This window comes from Aquila chrysaetos, chromosome 8, assembly GCF_900496995.4.
Source record: "Aquila chrysaetos chrysaetos chromosome 8, bAquChr1.4, whole genome shotgun sequence".
NCBI lineage: Eukaryota > Metazoa > Chordata > Aves > Accipitriformes > Accipitridae > Aquila > Aquila chrysaetos.
The window spans coordinates 12,708,407-12,729,434 of record NC_044011.1 but is presented as its reverse complement, the minus strand read 5'-3'; the positions used below and the strand labels follow the sequence as shown (position 1 = coordinate 12,729,434).

Here is a 21,028-nt window from a genome sequence, read left to right as displayed (position 1 = left end):
GGTCTGTATTCTACTAAACCATACACTTTGTAACTTTTCCTCATATATAGTAAAGGAACCAAGTTGTTGTCCATAGCTGAAAACAGAGCACAGCCTTTGTTATTAATTGCTCAAAATGTTCCTTTCTACGGTGGGCACAAAATACTTCTCTAATTAAGGATAATACCTGAGCAATATCAGTCTGCCTCAGAAACACTTGCTTTTAAGTATCCTAGCTAAATCAGAGTTAGAAATATTTCTAAGTAACTCTGGAAACAGAATCAAGTTTGTGGTTTGGTTTTTGTTTTAAAGGAATACAAGGGATACACCGCTCAAGTTAAGCTAGTGAATAATGCCCAGCTGTAACTTTGGTGACTCATAAGGTTAAGTTTTACACTAAAAGCAGTCTCCTCCTAATATTTTTATTCCCTCTTGAAACTGCAAGATCTAGAATCAACTGCTGCTTACGGGCACGGAATGGCAAAGTCCTGCCTCTGGCACACTAAGTCACCCACTCCACAATGCCCTCCTCCAGTCTTAACCCATCAAGCCTAGGATCAGGGACAAAGAATATTAGCAGAGTAGGAATTCTACTTCTAATCTAATTAGTGAAACATGCTACCTATAGTTTAGATACTTCCATTTTCACAATTACTTTGTGGATTCAGAAAATTCAATACAGGGTTGATGTTATTTTGTCTTTATTTATCTCTAATTGATAAATATAGTAAGTCAGTGAACTCCCAGTATATTTGTATCCACAGATTTTGGTTCTTCAGAAAACGCTTTAATTCTGTTTTTACATGTCACTGTACCAATACTAGAGACAACATTTAGTATTTATATATTAGAATTCTCTGTTCCTCCACTAGCGGTTACAGAGTCCTCAAAGAAGAATGAGATGGGAGTATGGTCAAGAAAATTCCTGCTCACATTAAGCTGGTCTAATCAACACTAGTTTTGAAGTTAAAATACCCAAACTGCAGACTGCTCATACACAGGGAGCATGTTCTGTAAAGGGGCTAGCTTATAAATGGCCCAAAGTCAATCAGGACTGTAATATTAATTTCTTCACATATTAACAAAACCAAGAACAGGTTAGCTCATTTCTTGATTTAAGAATATTTTAACTTTAATACCCTTTCTAAAAATAAAAAATAAAACTTGCTTCACAATTCCTCAGATCACTTACTTGCAATAGGAAGGAACTGAAAGCTTGACAAGATGCACCTACACTTGACGATGCAAGGAAAACACTAATATCCAGCTCCCATCTGCTAGTAGGCAATGAAAGACGCATTATGATTCCTTTACTTCTATACTCTCACAACACGAATGCAGAAGAAAATGAGGATTGACTTTTCTCCCACTTTTAGGATTTACTTCTCAATGAATACCTCTTTACTGACTCTCAGTCTTTCTAGTCCAACCTCGTTCCAACTAAAAACACTTTTGCAGCTCCAAAGAGTAAGTGGCTCCCACTTTAATGAATCCTTGCACATAATTTATTGTTCATAAAAACCTTAGCAGGTAAAGCATCCTGTAGGTCAACAAAAACATAACCAAAAACTGCTTATCTTTGAGCAATAGAATGAAATAAGCATTTCTTGCAAGTTCCACTTCTTCCCAAAGAGTGCTTTGCAAACCAGTTTCACTAGGCAGAAAGTGACAGGCTGGTTTTACATTGGGAATGTGTCTGAGTCTATCCCTTCTGCCTGCACTCGTCCACCCAAAGAGCAAGTAATCACAGGAGATGGAACTTCTGCAGGGTTGTTAGGTTAACAACTTTCAGCTGAGGTTGAGGGCTTTTAGCCAGTTCTTCCAAGAATCAAGATCTCTATCAAGGTACAGAGAAGCATATTCATCTTCATCGAGTTAGGGGAGCACCAGCATTTCAGCCTCTGCATGAAACTTCTTCTCTTCCCTTCCCTTTAGAAATACATTTTCTGTCAATGTTACTGCTTCCTCTTACAGTAACTGTTTCTTCCCTCACAATCTTGCAATACTTCTCTCAATTATTTAGAAAGCAATTCACACTCTGAGAATTCACAGGTGTAGTCATGGATGAGTGCCAGTGAACAGGTTTTATCAAGTCATCACTACCCAAACTGCAGCATCATGTTGCCCAAAGTTACAGGTGAGTAAGCTCTGAACAGGTGCATTTTGATATCTCCTTTTCCTCCAACCTAAATCCTTAGTTTTAGGTCTGTTTTTGTTTTCTCATCTATTCTACCAATATGGTGTAATTAACAGCACCACTCACATTTCATTCTTCATTGAAATCAACTTTATCACCTTTTTAAACGCAAAATTTATAGAGTTAAGAGTAGTTTCAAATACAGCATTAAGAGCACTGCATGGTCATTACTGTTGCTCATACTTTGAATTAAGAGATCTTGGGAGTTCATAATAGATATTGTTATAGATACCACACAAGCCACTTCAGCCTCTTCTTAAAGTCTCAGATTTAATACTGAAGTTCTAATTTTTCAACTTGTAAAAGGCAAGCCTCTCTAAGGCAATTAACCTTACAGAGTAGTGATGCTACAGAAGGAAACAAAAAAAAAGTCAACTTGCAGACTAATATAAGTAGCAAAGGAAAAGATGAGATTTACCTACAGTTTAAAGAGGATTAAGTCAATTTTTCTAGCAAGATAGCCTAAACCTTCCCCAAAAAGGTCAGAGTTCAGTCAATTTCAGGACAACAGAGAATTCAATTCATTCTCTTCTGATGAAAAGTAAGGTTTGGGCAATGGCAGTGTGGATTAAAGAATCTACAGGGCATCTTATTTTAAAAATAAAAGTTTAAACACATATGTTGTTACATGGCTTGGATAGTACCATATGGCTATGGTACCATATGGCTATGAACATATGGGTAGTTCACTTTTTAGTGAAAAAAAAAGAAGCAGGGTTACTGGTGCTTTATTCCACACATTCATTCTGTTCATCTCAGTCACTTGGAAACTATTAGTGAGATACAATTCCTGTACCCTTTAGTGTCCCCACCTGGAACCATCTTTTGGCAACACAGAAGCAGTAGCAGGTAACTACAGTATTACAAAGCTTATCAAGAACAAGACAAAAAAAAACCTCCAAAACCAACCAACAAAAAGAAAACCCCACCAAGCAGCATGGAATTTTTCAATCCCAGAGGATACAGCAGAAGAATGAAACAGAGCTCAGCCCAGGTCTCTTTAGATTTGCAGTCAGCTGCTATAAACTGACAGCACACTAGTAACCCTCTACAAAATGTATGTATTAACTTGAGATAATGGGGACTGAGCAGCCGTACCTCACATCATTAACACAACTTGAACTGACACAAAGAACAACCAGAACAGCCAGGCCACCCACCAGCAGAAAACAGAGCTTTTTCTCCCTTCCTGCATACCTGGTTCCCACCACACTTCTGAATGGTTCCAGCAGCTGAATCAAAACATCACTTGCATGAGGTGCACTAAATCCATTTCATAATATGAAAGGATACAGCCTTAGTGCTCCAGTTTGAGTCCCGATGGCCAGTATTTTCTGAACAGGATCAAATGCCAAGGCTGAAGGTTGATAGGGGAAACCATGGCGTACAGTCTAACAAGTCAGAGCATCACAGTAATGATGGGTCAAGCAGCAGACCAAAAATAAACAGAATCAATATCGTATGTTAGGAAACAGGATTCAGTGTTAATCACAATTAAGAAAGGAACTACAAAGCACTTTAACAACAGACTGAGAAAAATCAGCTGTCTTACATGAACCAATTACAAAAGATTTTTAGTCATAATTACTCATTCATCCTTGATCATCAGGTGACAACCATACTTACTGAAACTTAATTTGAATCTTACATTTCTTCTGTACAAAGACTGTATCAACTCAGCATTTTATTTTTTCATCTACCTCATTCTCCACTGAATCTTATTTTCAGCTCTAACAAAGGCACTAAACTATTAAAATCTGAGATGTTCCTAGGAAGTTTGGCAACAAAGTCAGACCTGTCATTAGAACTATTAGAAATTACTAGACCTGTCTGTCTGACAATCACTTCAATTTCAATCCAACAGGCCCCACATGACAGTGCAACCTCTCTCAGTACATTAAGAAAAAAAAAAAAAAAACAACCCAAGCTCCACAAAACCAATCTCTCACCCTCTGCTTCCCCCAAAGAGAAAAAACAGCCCCCAAAACAGACAAAAAACATCCCACCAAACAAAGCAACCCCCCCCCCCCCACATGGAATTCTTTCTTAATATGAAGCTACTGGCACATTTAGCTTTTTGGTTAGCCAAGACTAATTTGGTAATTGACCAAGCGATAACTCTATTACACTTCTCAGGCTGCAATTAATCAGAATCAAGAACATGAGAGTGTCACTTACTCTTACTTCCCTTATAAACATACACAACATAAGCCAGCTTTTCCATTTCAAAACCTTTAGTTTAAAGGAGAGTTATTTTAGGACCTCATAAATGCATAGCAAACTTCCGATGTACTTTTACTTCACTGAAGTTGCAGGCATACCCTGCAACTCTCAGTATTTCACAGTGAATAAAATCTAACTGGTAACAGCTCTGCTCTTTTCCATGTCCTTCGTGAACAACTTGCAAAAGTGGCAGAAACACCTGCAATACTAGATAAAACAAGGAAGAGAATCCACAAACAAGCTCATCCATATCAAGCTAGGCCATGGGTGCATTGTAAAGATAAAAATGGGTATTGATATTCAAATCAGTTTTTATTCCTCTTGGTACAGTTGGTGGATTAATTCGCTGCATCATTTTCTGAAGTGTGCAGACACAAACTGCAGTTATCATTATCACGCACAAGCAAATAAAAAAACCCCAGGAACTCTTCCTCTGTCTCTGGAGAAGATTTGCGATAGCGGCATAGGCAACTTGGCAACACACTGCAGCAAAACCACCACAAACGTCTACAGCCTTTTTCAGGCGCAAAGGAACGGGATAAATGCATTTCCAAATAATGCAGAGAGACAGATCCCCTGTCCTTCGGGCCCATTAGCAGAGGCTTCTACTCAAATGCCGCGATAATCAGATCTGCACTACAGCTAGGTATCACTCCTTCCCCCATCCATCCCACTCCTACGAAGCCTTCATGAACACAGTCAACATTACACGCATGAAAGAGCCTAGAAGACGACAAACCCTGAAACTCTCCAGGAAGGATGACTACAGAAATCCAACGAGACCTGTACAGCTACACCCACCGCTTCCTTCCCTTCTCCGCCCCCCCCCCCGGAAAAAAAAAAAAAATCCAAACAAGTAAACAGGAGCGGCGGGCAGGCTCGGCGAGGCCGGTACCGAGCAGCAATGCCCGCAGAGCCCATCGCGGCGGCGCGCCCCCTTCCCCGGCCGCCAGCCGGCTCGGGGCTGCAGCATTCATTCACCTTGCAGAGCTGGAAGTGCTCGGACTGGAGCGTCTCCTGGATTTCGGTCTCCCGGTTCCCCGCCTGCTGCTGCTGCGCGGCGGACGACGCCGAGGCGGCGGAGGACACCGCCGTCAGGCCGTCCAGCACCTTCCTGATGTTAAATTTCCTCATGGTCTTCGGCGGCGGCGCTCCCCGCTCCCCCGGCCTCGCCGCCGCCGCGCTGTCACCGCCGCGCCGCGCCGACCGCCCCGCAGGCGGCAGACGAGCCCCCGCTGGGGAGGGCGGTGCAGGGGCGGCCCGCGATCAGGGGCGCCGCGCTCTCCGCCGCCGGGCAGCGCTCCTCCTCGTCCGCGGGGAGGGCGGCGAGGCGTCAGTCCGGCAGCGCAGGGGCGCTCCTCATCGGGGCCCGCGGGCTCGTAGACGGGAGACTGGAGCCAAGCAAACAGGAGCCGGTCAGCCCACCAGCGCCGCCACCGCCGGTCTCAGACTAGCCGCCCGCGGCCGCTCCGCGCCCCGCCCGCCGGGGCGCACGGCTCGCCCCGGGCCCGGCCGGCCCCGCCCCGGCCCGGCCGCCCCTCCCGCCGCCGCCGCCGGGGGTGTGCGGGCTGCCTTTCCTCTCCGCGGAGCCCCCGCTTCCCCCCGCGCAGCCCGCCTCACATCGTGGCAGCCGCGGCCGCCGCTGTCATCCGTCTCTGCGTGCGTGTGTGCGTGCGTGTGCCGGTCCCCTCCCGCCGCCGCAGTCTCTCCCCCCTTCGCAGGCGCCCGCCCCGCGGCTCAGGCACCCTCCGCCTCCTCAGAGCTGTGTGTGCCGCCAGCCAGTCACCAGCGGGGCTTCTCCCGGCTGCTGCCAGCGGCTGCTGCCGCCGCCCGCCCCCACAACCATCCTCCTCCTCCTCCTGCTGCCGCGGAGGGCGCCTCCCCCGCCTCACGGTCGCTCCCCCTTGCCTGACAACGCGGAAGCGCAGCGCCCCGGGGAGGAGCGGCGGTAGCGGCGGCGACTACCGCGACGCCCTGCCTCGCAGCGGCGGGGCGGCCGCGCATGCGCGTTAAGAGCGCCGGCACCCGGATGTGGCGGTGTCCGTTCCCCCCCTGCCGCGTCGCGGTGTGAGGGGTGCGGGTGGGGCGCGCTGGCGGGAGGGTGAGCGGGGTCCGGCCCGGCCCAGCCCGGCGACGGGAGCCCCGCGCCGGGCGTGAGCTGGGCTGGCCTCCGGCCAGGCCGAGGCGGGAGCAGGTAACAGGTGGTGGCGGCAGCCGGCGGGGCCGGGGGAGCGGCGGCGGGGCTGGGGGGCGAGGCGAGGCGAGGGGTGGAGGAGCGTTTCCAACGGCAGTAACGGTTAACGCAGGGGTGTGATCCTCCCGTACCCCTCACCCTGAGGGGAGAGCCGCGCAGGCGGTGCGGCCTCGGCCTGGGAGCGTTAGCCGTTCGTAGCCCAAAGCGGCTGGACCGAGGGCTAGTGCGGAGCTGGCCAACGCCGTCCGAAGAAGCCACCGCCAGCCCTCGCGCGGCAAGGCGAGCCGCTCGGCTAACCGCCGTGCTTCCCTTCGTTCTCACGGCAGCAAAACTAGTGTAAGCAGGTGGCACAGAGTTAAACGTTTCTTTCGGCTAACCGCTGTTGTATAGTAGTCTGCGTTCTGCTTTTATTTTTCTTTTCCTACTGGATTGCAGTTTTGGATTATCTAGTCAGCGGTCAGGTAATAGGTAATTGCTCTTGTCTCAGTCGTCGTCATATTGCTGAAGGTAATTATTATTTGTGACACTTTCCTGAGCTTTCTTTTCAACTAATATGAACTGGAAGATCAATCGCCACTTTTGGAGGGAAAACTTGCAGAGATGTGATTCAAGACATTGGCTCGCCTCTCCTAGCTACAGCGTGAATGCCTTAGCAGGAAAAGGCTCCGCAGACAGTAAAGTCCCTTTAAGAGGTGTTTTCAGCCTGATAGCCAGCCATGCTTTATTAGCACAGTAAATATAATAGTGCACAGAGGGACAAGCGTAATCAGAATGCAGCAAAATAGTTCACGGTGCAGTCATCATCATAACCTCAAAATTAAAAATTCCACAAACTCTTCTTAGACCTGTAACCCCACGTCAATTTACAGCCATGCTGCCAGCAGGTATATGGTGTATAAGCATTTGAAATAAACCAAGACAGTTTACATATTCTTACAAAGTGACTGAGTCATGAACTTGCATAGCTGTTCCCCTGTGTTACCAGGACTGTCGGACACTTCCTTAAATCATCATGGTAAAATGTATAAGAATGCTTGCAGAGATGGCAAAAGTCCTAGGAATAAGTAAACTTAAATAAGGATCAGTAAATATTTGATATAAAAATTAATTTTGAAAGCAATGTGTGCATGTTCAGTATGTCTTTATCCATTACATATTTTAGCTAACAGTTCATAAGTTACAGAAATAATGTCTAATTTGTCCATCCATTATGCTTATTGTAACACACTAAACTGGGAAGAAAATGGGTAGAACTTGGCCATGTTTGACTAAATGGAAAACACAGATTGTTACAGGTAAAGGTGTGTACAAGTATAACTCTAAGAATATAAGTTATAGTCCGTTTGAGTTCTGTTCTCAGTATATGTTAGGCCAGGCCCTGCAAACACTCCTAGTTATAACTTTCATAGCACAACTACCCTCATTATTTATAGTAATATTAGTCACAAAAAAACGCAAGCCTCAAAACTGGATGAAGAATTAAAGGACTTTAAAAGCACTCTTTTTGCATACTACAGTCACTTTCCTTTTCTTAGCTTCTATGTACTTGGCCCTTGAATCCGTTCTTTAACTGGACTATACATTTTTAGAGGAGAGACTGGATTTCATTTTCTGTTTACTTTAGCACCTAACACCGGGAGAACCTCATTCATTATTGCAACATTGTACCAATACTTGCAAACATTTAGGCAAATGATATACACGAGGTTGAGACAACAGCAGTTTACTTCCCTCACGCTTTCTAGTTGATGCCATTCAACAAATCAATGCTTTCTGGGACTTCAACTCTTCCTTTAAAAAATTAGTGGCAACCTTCCCTCTCACTGGGACTTCAGTGGGCCATTTAATTTTATAGTTCAGTGAACATCCCCATTATCTCTCAGGATTTAGCTGCTGTATTTCAGAGCTTCTTTGGGGCCTCCAGCTCTTACCCAATAACCACATCCTGTTTACAAACGAGACCAATTCTGCTTAACCTCCTTACTTCATGTTGCCCACTCAGACCTTCCGGCCTCTGATGTCTGAAATCTCTTGCCAGTGTTTTATACTCCAGTCCAAAGCCTGACTGTCTTGCACAGCTGGGGAAGAAGCAAGCAGACCCAACTAGTTTGCAACATCTTTGTACTCAACTGTGACGGAGTCCAGCTGTGACAGAGCCACTGTTAAATGTTCGTGAGTCACTTGGCCCCAGCAGTGCATCTTCATTGGCCACACAAATGCCTGCCACCAAATAAATCCACTTAGCTTTGGTCTTTGCCCACCTTTTCGTACTGATCCTGTTATTTAGTGCTCCTAGAAAAGGAGAGAGAGGATCACCTGCTCATTTCTTGATCAGTATTCTACAGATACCACATAAGCAACCACTATTCCTAACAGGTATTTGAGGCAATGGGGCATGTGGTGTTGGCCTTCCTACCACTGTGATCCCACAGACCTTTAGCTGGTGCAGGTCAGACTTGTTGGGTCTTCTGCCTCAAAATAATCACAGTAACTTTACAGATAACTGCAGAGTGCAGCCATCACTGTGCTTATGGGCTTTTCTTTTTTCTTCTTTTTTTTTTTTGTGGGGTAGTATACCACCAGTGTTAGCGTGAAGAAGAAAGAGAATTATGGTAGCCCTGCACGAGCCAGAATGAGTAAAAGCTCATCCAGTTATAATGTATGCTAAGATTTGGTGGAACAATACCAGAGCAGTGGGTAGGTAGTGAAGTGGCAGGTCCACTCACGGTGTTTGTCATTATTTTGTATGTAAGCCCCAAAAGTGTTACCGGTTGTATCCAGAGAAGGCAGTGTAGTCCAGGTGATTTGCACACCATAATAATTATTGTACTACGCAGCATGGATGAGAAAAGGACCATCAGAAGTGACCTCAAGATCTCTGCTTGACCTCTAACTGCACTAAAGGTTTTGACAGTCAGTCAATCCAGGCTTTGAAGACTAACTAAGATACTTAGCTTTCCGGAGAACTTCATAATGGTGCTTAGTCACTCACACTGCAGAGTCAGGATCGACTGAGCCCTAGCCAAACATTTCCTTGCCATAAATAGAAAGAAGCTGGGAAACATTTCTGAACTAATCCTATTCAGGTTGTTCTACTCAAATGTATTGGACAGGGCAGTGTAGCCACAGCTCCGAGTGAGTTTTGGAATCTTTCCTGGCTGCTGGGAAACTGCTCAAGCTTTCTAGACTCAGAGCTGTTGCCAAACAAACATCTGTGATTATTTTTTTTCCCCAATAATCTGCATTGGTGACAAATCCTAAGGAGGGCTTCCAGCTATAGGTGAACTTTTTGATATTTCTGCAGCTTAATTTGAATAAGCCATAAACAAGAAGGAAATGAAGAGCACGTGTCAATTAGCTGGTCAGCTCCTGGAAAAAAGCGATGCTAGTACTTGCCATAACCTCAACTGGAGATGAACTGTCTACTGTTTGTAAATTCACCCATTTCAGAAACATCCTGATTGACCAGGCCTGCACTGATATGATGAGTTCCTGCATCTGGAAGCCTGTGTGGTCTTTGGCAGGCTCACAGATCATGAGCATCTTTTATTAAAGGCCTATGGAACAGCATGACTAACACCCAATGTATGGATGCCATTAGGCTGTATGGACGTGCATGGCAGAGAGAGGGCACATCTACTGCTGCAGAGACTGCACCAAGATTCCTGCACATTCATCTCAGGTCAGCAAGCATAATGACAAGTGCATACATTGGTTGTTGAAGTATGAACTGGAAGGGCTCTGTGGCATTGATCTACCCAACTAGTACAGATAATAATATACAAGTGCCCATGTAGCTATTGTGTGTTGAGCTTGAGCATGGCAAAAGAAAGAGGCATGGTTGTCTTAGGAAGAATTTAAGAAATTGTTACCAGTTGACTGTTGGTCTCTGAACGCTGGCCGCTACCAGTGGTATGTGATAAGGTGAATAGCTACAATGCCCTAGCAAGGGAGAGTACATAAGGCAAAAGGAATGGATGACAGCAGCACTATGCGATGGAAACATGAGACTTATGAAAGAGGTTGTGCACTGTCCTCATTAGTAACTCACATGCTTATTTGCACCTTTGTCCCACCACTCTCATCTTGGACCAGACAGAGGCAGTGTCAGCTATTAAACTATACACAAAAATTTACTGTATCTAATGAAAATATGTTTATTGCTTATTATCTATTGACCTATTTACATATTATTCTCATATTCACTGATACACAGTCCTTTCAAAAAATGTTGTACTTAAGCATCCATCTGTCTTTTGCCATGAGATAAAGGCTCTTTAAATAAAAAATAAATAACACTAAAGAAATATTTAAGGAAGATGTTAACACTACATTTTTTGTTTTCAAATTTACTTTCATTATTTTCAGCTGTGTCTTCAGTACCTAAGGTTAGGTCATCCTAGCAGCATAGCCTAACTGATTTGGCTCCAGCCAATCCTTTCCTTTTATCACTGTCTGAAGGAGTAATTTATTTTTCTGCTTATCCAAATCTTCTGTGGCCGGTGCAGGCATTTAATTAATTTTGTTCTTAGGTTGTACTAAATATGCAAAGTTCTCTTTTGTTCATGCAGTCTGTTGATTTCTTCTGCTTTCTATATCACATTTTACTTGAGCCTGGGCCAGCTCTGTGTTAAGAATAGAGGTATTTCAACCCTAGCATCTACTCTACTCTCCTGCTTCACGCTTTTAGTTACAACAGCTTCCTGTTGTACCCTTGTTGCCATGTACCCTTTTAATTAATCTCTTGTGCAATCAAAAAGGCAGTTTTGGTAGCAGAGTATTTCTTCTTTTTTGTTCATGATTTTCTAGGGTATAGTGCATAAACAGTCCTCGGAGCAGGGTTCACAATTCAGGATGCCTCCCTTCCAAGCAGATACTCTGTAAGCTGCAGAGATGATCTCCTTCTGTCACCTAATTTCTTTCTGGAAAAAAATCAGTATGTAAAGTAGAGGATAGGTTTTCTTTCCATGACATTTTCCTCTGGATTGTGTCTACTCATTAGGTGGAAAGTGGGGTGTCTGAATTAAAATTCTCATTTTCTTGTCACAAATAAGCACCACTGGGGCTAGGCAGCCACAGAATGAGCAGTTTTGAAGTGCAGTGTTGTGCTTAGGCTCCTAAAATTCACGTCTGTTATACTGTGGTGCTGATCCTTCATCAGTTTCTTCTATTCCTAACTAATTATATTTTTATGGATACTTTCCTGTGTGTGAATTAATGTCATAATGTTTATCTCTCACTTGAACGGAAGTGTTTGGGGGTTTTCAGTCTCCATATATTTATAAGAAAATCATTACTCAGATACTGCTAGTGGATTGTAACGATTTACAGGAGGAGCATGTAATATGTACATTCAACACTTACGTTTGCTTAATATGTTGTAGTTGTTCATTAGATGCCAAAGCAAAATTACAAATAATGATACTAAGGAATTTCTGATTGTAACCTGATCTATGCCATCACTTCAACATGTAATTAACCTTATGTTTCCTTCAATGCAATCATGCACCTTCTTAACACTATGTATAAGCTTAAGTTACATGGGGAGAAGACATGATTTACTCAACTGATAGAATGACATACTTGTCAACAGTACAAAACTTGCATCATCACTTGCCTTATATTGTCTTGTTTCTGCAAGTTGATCTATTATAATGGATACTTGAAACATATTAATGCAGAATCATATAAGCACAGAATAACTGAGGTGAGAAGGGATCTCTGGTGGTCATGGGGTTCAATGGTCCACTCAGTCATTAACTGGATCCAACTTCAAAGTCAGATCATGTTGCTCAGGGTCATGTCTAAATTTTGCATATCTCTAAACATGGAGATTCTGTAACGTCTGCTTTTTGTGTTACTACAAAATAAAATTACAATTTCACATCCCATGTGCCGTACTTCTGTTTTCTGACTTTTACATTAATAGTAGGCCTAAGCCAGGATTAAAACCTCAGACATACAATGCTAGTACAGTCAGAACAGGTTTTAAACAAGGTAAGGCTTTTATCCATCTAGAAAAATACAGGCTGATAGTTTACTGAATAATGAATATTGTTTCATATGTATTTATCACACGCATTTTATGGTATTAGGTCAAGTATAATACAAGTGCTTCCTATTACAGTGTCACTTTAAGACCTGCATAACAGAGTGAAGTAAATATGAAATACAATCTGTCTCCATTAAAAGGCAGCAAAATATTACAAGTGAAATCAACACAAGCTTTATAAAATAGCCAAATTAAGATAAAGTATGAGTGTCTGCCAAGTGAAGAAGGATTTTCTTGGACTAAATGAATTAAAGCTAAAATATGATGGACAAAACTAATTTATCCATTCTTAGATTTGTAGTGCTGCAATTTAAAAAATGTCTTTCAAATATAGTGGTCTGTTTATATACAGTATTTTGTAAGAAGTGTAGCCTTTCAGACAGGATCTTTCAGCAATGAGTCATTTTAAGTGACTGCCCACTACAAGAAAAAATAAGCTCATGTATTTTATTACTGTCGCTGTAATTACAATGCATTAGCTGGAAGGGGATTCCTGTTGTACAGTAGTTCAACAATTTAGACAAGTACTCATTTAAACTAAAGAAACATTAGGCCTTTGTTAAAAATGGCTACTATTTCACTGATATTTTTTCTTCTTTAAGAGCAGTGAACTACATAAACTGCAAGGCTAAGCATGCAAGCAAGCAAGCAGACAATCCCTTTAATGATGTTGAAGCTAGAAGATCCAAAATGCATCTATGCTTCATTTAATTTTAGGCTTTTTTTTCTTTAGTACATTTATTTTCATTCTGTGTTACCATTTTTCTGTGAATGTAAACCCTTCTTGTAGCACCAGTTCAGAATAATACCAGATACATATTTAAATTTTCTGATTAGCTCAGTTGTGTGAGAAAATTTCAGATTTCAAGACAATTAAAAGATTTTCCATAAAAACAAGAGTATGTATGGTTTTAACTTCATTCCAAGCATGGCAAACAGAACCTCTTTCCATACCTTCCCCCTTCCCTCCCAACGAGTGAAACAGGAGGTGAAATGCAAGGACAGCTGGGACTTTCCAAAGAAAATGCTAGTGCCCTGCAATTTAAGAAGAATGTAATAATTTGAAATTAACAAGGCAAATAATTGTTTCAGACAAAGTAAATGAGTAACAAGGCAAATGAGTAGGAGAAGCCTAGACTATGAAGGACAGGTTCCAATTTATTAAAGTCAAAAAGCCTGACAATTCTCATTTCTCCCATTCTTTACATTTTTTTAGATTCTGTCCCAAGACACTAGTCAGTGAGTTTCTTGAGTAGGCTTTAGGTCCAGTTGGTGACTTAATCTAACCCTAATTGAGGCAATTGAACTTTGGCATGTAGTAACTGATTGAATTAAAGGCTAGAGGAAATTGTAAGCTTTAATTAGATCAGCTCAGCAAGCACTGTAGTGCATGGCATTGTCCTGACCGGAATTTAGACTTATTGCTGGGATTAGGTTCAGCAACTTGATGTATTATCATGGTTTTGAGCTTTACTTCAGGCAAGGTGCATAAGGAGTCATTAATATGTGCTCCTTCAAATCTCCCTATGAGTCACCATCCCTTCTGCTGTAGCACCCCAGTTAGGGCTGGTCACTACGCTAACGAATAGCCAACATTTATTAACTACACCTATATTTTATAGTACATTACCATGTAGATGGTCAGGCCAAAAACATGGTTTCTGAGAAGCAGTGGGAGAAAACTATTGGCACAGAGGCCCACCTCTTTAGGCAAGACAGACAGGTTAATGGGAAAAAAGAGATTATCTTCATTTTAGCAATTGGAAATGGAGACACACACACAAGTAAAGCCATGCTGGTTTAGCCGTGCAAAACGTATCAGTATCTGATACGATTTGTAGTACTTCATACAGCTATGCCTAAATTACAGTCTGCAGTGGAAGCTGTTTAATTTGCATTCGATTTGCGTTTTTCCTCCTGCCCATAAAGCAAATAGCTTTCCTGTAACGATGTTGAGGCATGTCCAGAGGTACGGCGGAGGCTGCAGGCACAGCTTGAGGGTACCCACAGCTCTGCCTCCCTGCCAGGTTGAGGAGATCTGTTTTCCTCTTCTCCTTCCCTGGCCAGCCCCGCTCCCTCTGCCCTCTCCCTCAGCACCGAGCTCCTGCTCTTCTGGAGACTGAGCGGCCCTTAGTTACAGTGTGAAGTTTCAAGGCAAAAATGGTGGCTAAGCTTTTGAAAAGCACTCCAGCCTAACTAATAAATACTAAACTGCACTAACTCTGGGCCGTGAAGGTTTCGTTGTAAAGGTGGTTTGATACGCGTACTGTCAGGGCACCGTGAGGGCCGGTGGTCCCTGTGTCATCCAGGGCTGCCTGTGGGGGTCCATCGGGACAGGGCCTGGCAGCCAGGGCCCGTGCCACCACCGCAGCCAGGAGCAGGCCCCAGCCCTGGGCGCCAGGAACCTCCCTGGGGACAGGCTGAGGCTGGGCTGGTCGGTGGGCCCATGGCCGGGCAGGGCTGTGGGGAGCCGGAGACCGGCCCTGCCGCGGCATCGCGGGGGCAGGGGCTGATGGCCCCGGGGCTGACGTGGGGTCCTGGGCCGTGGGGGAGCCCCGGGGGGCCAGGCAGGGACAGTCGGGGCTGGCGGTGCCCCCGGGGCCCTGGCATTTTCATGCTGGCATCTAAAGTAGCAGTTCATATCTGAAGGGCAGTCTTAATTTATGTCCCATGGAAATATTTTTCTATGTCATGATAATTTTTGTCTAGAAGTTCAGCAATTCAAAATTTTTTAAAGAGAAAAATGTATCTCATAAATAATCCTTATATCAGTTGTGAGTTATGCTCTTGACATATATTGAGTGTGGACATGCGTTCATATTCCTAGAACGATTTTAGGGGGAAAAATAGTATAAAGTTGCTCCATTCTCAAATTTAAAATTGGAAAATCTGGTAATAGTTATGTAATATGAGTGATATTATTAAAGCTGTTTATTTTGTTTCACTTAATATGAAAATGAGTTTAAGATTTATATTGTGCAATGTCACTTACTTCCTATTACAGAACTAATTGGAAAGATCTTCTCACTCTCAGTCTTTGAACTCCCAAGCAAGAGAGTCCATCCTTTTTGTGAGAGCTGATTTAAGAATAATCAAAAACCTGTGCTTCTCTGATCTGTGTCACTCACACTGTCTCACTTGTCGCATATTTTCATTTGACTGCATAGGTTTTGCCACTAAAATAGAGTTCTCCTGTTTATTTCCAACACTACATAGTGACTTCACAGGTGGCGATGAAAGGAAACAGGACTTGTAATTCGTCATCACAAATAAGTGCAAATAAGCAGCTTGCTTTTATTTGCTATTTATTATGCACTGTAAGCCTAACATGGATTTGGAGAACTATCTGTGTGTATCTTAAAATTAAAGAACTGTTGCATTTTAGGCAGTGATTATGAAAGATTTGCAAGATCCATTTTGCTGTTCTTGTTCTGTTGTCCACACTCTAATCAGAAATAGTGTGTAGTACCTAGCACTAGCTTTTAGTATAGTTTGTTCCCTTGAAATTGAGCAGATCCATCAGGGATTACCAATGGCTAGGCTAGGCTAGACATCAGGTTGCTTACATTTCCATCACTTACATGTTCCTCAATTCCTAACCAGGTATTTAGGAATTATCCATATATTAGATGCTATATCCATGTCTATGGAATTCCTTCTAGCTACTCCATTCAGGTTTGGAGGCACTCATAGATACACTGTATTTCAGGAATCCCCTAGAGCCACCACGTACTAGAAGCCACCACATACTCAGGAGAGTTAAGAGGCTGCTCTGTCTTTTGTTAGGTGCTTTGACATACCTTTGTCTATCTCCTGATCCTGCACTAAACTCATGGTTTTAGATCCAAGAATTTAGGCCATTGAATAGTATTTTCAAGGAATTATTCTCATTTAAGCATAAATTTGGTAAAGCTGGATTCATGATGCCTGTGACTTTGGAGCCCTCAGGTGTGGACAGATGTGTTGAAAAGGTATCTTCCCAGAAAAAAAGCACATTAAAGTTATACTATGATAAAAGTTCACCTCTTCCAAAATGCAACATATAAATATTAACAAACATTGCCCCCAAAAACCATGTACATAAAGCAGTTCACATAATGCTGAAGAATAATGCTTTCTTCCTCACATCTTTTGAAAGCATGGTATCTTTGAGCTAAGCAAACGATTAAGTGAAATAAGAAGTTTATCTTGCCTCCCTAATCTGTTCTGCATAGGGTCTTACTACCACTATCACCACTGTAGCTGTTGAGTGAACACCAGTTCAGCATTATAACTCTCATCTGTCATACGCAGCTTGTTTTCTCTCTAAGAAGAATTATGTGAGCAGTATAATGTTTCCCTTTGGTAGTTTTCTTTGAGGCGGAGAGTTGGTTGCACATACGTGCTGCTGTATTTTTATGCAAGAGAGAGTATGATCAAAGAAATGTGCCTTACACTTCAAGCAGAAAATGATAATGTTTGTGACAATCCATATTTCATCAAAACTGTAAATTAAATTTAGTGAAAAAATAGAACTTTGTTTAAACAATAAAGAAAAAGCTTTCATAAAGGTGAAAGCAGAGAGAAATATTTATTCTAAGAACATAAATAGAATAAGTAAATACTTAAAAAAAAGGAATGTTTTTTAAACAAAATTTCCCCACAGAGCTCTTGCTACTCAAAACCAGTAGGATAGTTCAACCAGTGAAACTCATGCCCAGTAGCAGTAAAACATTCTAAAATATAATAGGAGCAAAATGTGCTCATGTATTTTCATGCTGGAAAATACCAAAATTAAACAAATTAAAGGAAGAGCATAAATAGGGAAAAGCACGATTCTGCTTTGCTTTTTATACTTTTTGAAAAAGATCATAATCTACCACTGCCTAGTATTTAATTTCTGAAGTAACTATGTGCATTGTGTAGTGTTTGTGAAATAAGCATACAACTTGAAACAGTGTTAAGATATCACAACCTCCCCAGTGAGAACAAGCCAGACATTTCTTTTGTATAATACGAAGTATGCAAGTGGGTAAAAAATAGTGTGACCCAGAGGTCAGTGACTTCCAGCTCCAGTGGATTAACAGAGAAACACATCCCAAGATTGAAGATCCTTTGGTGGAGGTCTCTTACTTCAGCTCCTGCCTGGTTGAATGTGGAATTGTGATTATGAGCGCTTCAGGTGACCTCAACTGTCACAATGTTACATGAGTGAGAACTATGTGAAGGACAGTGTAACCCCCCCTGCCCCCATATTTTTATGCATTTTCTTCTTAGACTTGTTTTACTCAACACTCATGCCCTTCAACTGTTCCTTTTATTGCTCTAATATAAAGGTATTGGAAATCCAAGGGAAGAGTATTTAAGAATTACTTTCAGTTTTATGAAAATGTTTGAACCAGAAAAGATTTACTGAGATAATTTGGTGTGTAGATTTGCATAAAATTTGAGAATTTTCCAGTAGCAGTGTAACAAAAGATATTAAAATATTTGCTTGCTATACCACCAGATGTCAGATAATCATCAGGACCAGTGTCAGATGTTATGTACTCTTGGCTTTTCTCCATCCTGGCTACCTCCCCATTTGGTTCATTGTCCTTCATACCTTATTCTGGTGCATTCTGAAGGAACTTTGAATTTAATGTTTCCTGTGAGCTATCTCATCACAGTTATAGCTACTGTCTCCTGATGCTGATCTGTAAGCCTGTCACCCTTCACCAAAGACATGAACCATATCTTAACGATGTCTTGGGTATCCCCTTGTTTGCCTCCAGTTAATACACAGAGAATCAGACCCCTTGGTCTTCCTCCCAGAACATTATGTTATTCATACATTGAACACAGCTCACAGTGTGAGCTCACACTACCAGCACTAAAAGTAGTGTATTTGAATTGTCCCCCGCTCCCTCTCCACAGCCATACGAGCTCCAATTTTACTTCATCTTCTTTCTTAGTGTCACAAAGATTTCTTCTCCTCAAGGGTGTGTTCATTTCTGGGGTCCTCATCCCATAACAACTAATGCAACATCTCTCTGGTGTCTTTAGAAACATCTTTTCACACATTTTTTTCCATGAAACACAGCAACACAAGTTACCATCCTTGCCCATCACTTACCAATGTATCATTCTTTCTTTTTACCCCTACTAACTCTTCATCTGCTATTATCTCAACTTCAACCATTCTGTCAGCGTTTTCAAGTTCTGTAAGACCCTGTTCCTTCTTACATACCTAAATTAATTTCTGATACTCATATTCCTAACTTTTACTATTTGGTTGGGAGGGTCTCCTCTTTTCTTCCATGCTGCCCTACATGCATATACGTAAAGTTTCTGAAATCAATTTAAAAGGCTGAGTAAGCCTCTCAGAAAGTCTTATTCCTTTCATGCAATCTAAGTTAGGCTTGAAAAGGGGGAAAAAATGGGTTTTGTGTCTCTTATCATATATAATTTACCACTTTTCTCATAGGATATGAACTTCTTTTCCTTCCCACCACATAGTAAACAATGTAGAAAAAAAAACAAAACCAAAAATCATAATAGAAATTAAAATAATGTAACTGAATTGATATACTGTCCTGGTTTCAGCTGGGATAGAGTTAATTGTCTTCCCAGTAGCTGGTACAGTATTATGTTTTTGAGTTAGGTATGAGAAGAATGTTGATAACACTGATGTTTTCAGTTGTTGCTAAGTAATGTTTAGTCTAAAGTCAAGGATTTTTCAGCTTCACATGCCCAGCCAGTGAGAAAGCTGGAGGGACACAAGAAGTTGGGATGGGACACAGCCAGGGCAGCTGAACCAAAGTGGCCAACGGGGTATTCCATACCATGTGACGTCACATCTAGTATTGTGGTAGGTTGACCCTGGCTGGACGCTAGGTGCCCACCAAAGCTGTTCTATCACTGCCCCCCCCTCAGCTGGACAGGGGAGAGAAAATATAACAAAGGGCTCGTGGTCAAGATAAGGACAGGAGAGATCACTCACCAATTACCGTCACAGGCAAAACAGACTCAACTTGAGGAAAATTAACTCATTACCAATCAACCAGAGTAGGGTAATGAGAAATAAAACCAAATCTCAGAACACCTTACCTCCACCCCTCCCTTCTTCCCGGGCACGACTTCACTCCTGGATTCTCTACCTACCCCCTGCAGCGGCACAGGGGGACAGAGAATGGGGTTTACGGTCAGTTCATCACATGTTATTTTCTGCCACTTCATCCTCCTCAGGGCGAGGACTCATCACACTCTTCCCCTGCTCCAGTGTGGGGTCCCTCCCACGGGAGACAGTCCTCCACGAACTTCTCCAACGTGGGTCCTTCCCACGGGCTGCAGTTCTTCACGAACTGCTCCAGCATGGGTCCCTTCCACGCTGTGCAGTCCTTCAGGAGCAGACTGCTCCAGCGTGGGTCCCCCACGGGGTCACAAGTCCTGCCAGAAAACCTGCTCCGTGGGCTCCTCTCTCCACAGATCCACAGGTCCTGCCAGGAGCCTGCTCCAGCACAGGCTTCCCACGGGGTCACAGCCTCCTTTGGGCACCCACCTGCTCCGGCGTGGGGTCTTCCCCGGGCTGCAGGTGGAGATCTGCTCCACCACGGGCCTCCCTGGGCTGCAGGGGGACAGCCTGCCTCACCGTGGTCTTCCCCACGGGCTGCAGAGGAATCTCTGCTCCGGCGCCTGGAGTACCTCCTCCCCCTCCTTCTGCACTGACCTGGGGGTCTGCAGGGTTGTTTCTCTTACATGTTCTCACTCTTCTCTCCGGCTGCCATTTCTGTGTGCCCCGCAACTTTTTCCCCTTCTTAAAAATGTTATCACAGAGGCGTTACCACTATCACTGATGGGCTCGGCCTTGGCCGGCGGTGGGTCCGTCTTAGAGCCGGCTGGTATTGGCTCTGTCAGACGCAGGGGAAGCTTCCAGCAGCTTCTCACAGAAGCCAACCCTGTAACCTGCCCCCGCTACAAAAACCTTGCCACACAAACCCAATACAAGTATATAAACTGGGTGGAGTGGGGGTGGAGGGGATCACTGCTCGGGGACTAACTGGGTGTCGATCGGTGGGTGGTGAGCAATTACACTGTGCATCATTTGTATATTCCAATCCTTTTATTATTACTGTTGTCATTTTATTAGTGTTATCATTATCATTATTAGTTTCTTCTTTCCTGTTCTATTAAACCGTTCTTATCTCTACCCATGAGTTTTACTTCTTTTCCCAATTTTCTCCCCCTTCCCTCTGGGTGGGGAGGGGAGAGATTGAGTGGCTGCATGGTGCTTAGTTGCTGGCTGGGGTTAAACCACAACATATACCTTATACACAGAAGTCTCAAACATCACAGGAGATTGTTTTGAAAGGAAAGAAGAGCACTGCTTCTTTTCTGAAGTGTCTTTGTTCACATAAGAATTATT

The 21,028-nt window shown here is 43.1% G+C and overlaps 1 protein-coding gene across 14 annotated transcripts in view; it reads right to left on the bottom strand.

Moving 5' to 3' along the window:
• STXBP5 (syntaxin binding protein 5) overlaps positions 1-6,274 on the bottom strand; it is a 118,418-nt gene extending 112,144 nt beyond the window's left edge. For 6 of the 14 annotated variants that reach the window (XM_030021356.2, XM_030021358.2, XM_030021357.2 and 3 more), the window contains exons 1-2: positions 5,381-6,273; positions 3,470-3,567 (exon numbers count right to left, since the gene is read on the bottom strand). In XM_030021356.2, the coding sequence (XP_029877216.1) occupies positions 3,470-3,567; positions 5,381-5,533 (251 nt within the window). In that variant the 5' untranslated portion in view covers positions 5,534-6,273. Of the gene's footprint in view, positions 1-3,469; positions 3,568-5,380 lie in introns of all 14 variants that reach the window. The other 8 variants (XM_030021361.2, XM_030021363.2, XM_030021362.2 and 5 more) reach the window with 3 other exon arrangements.
• Positions 6,275-21,028: the final 14,754 nt, after the last annotated feature.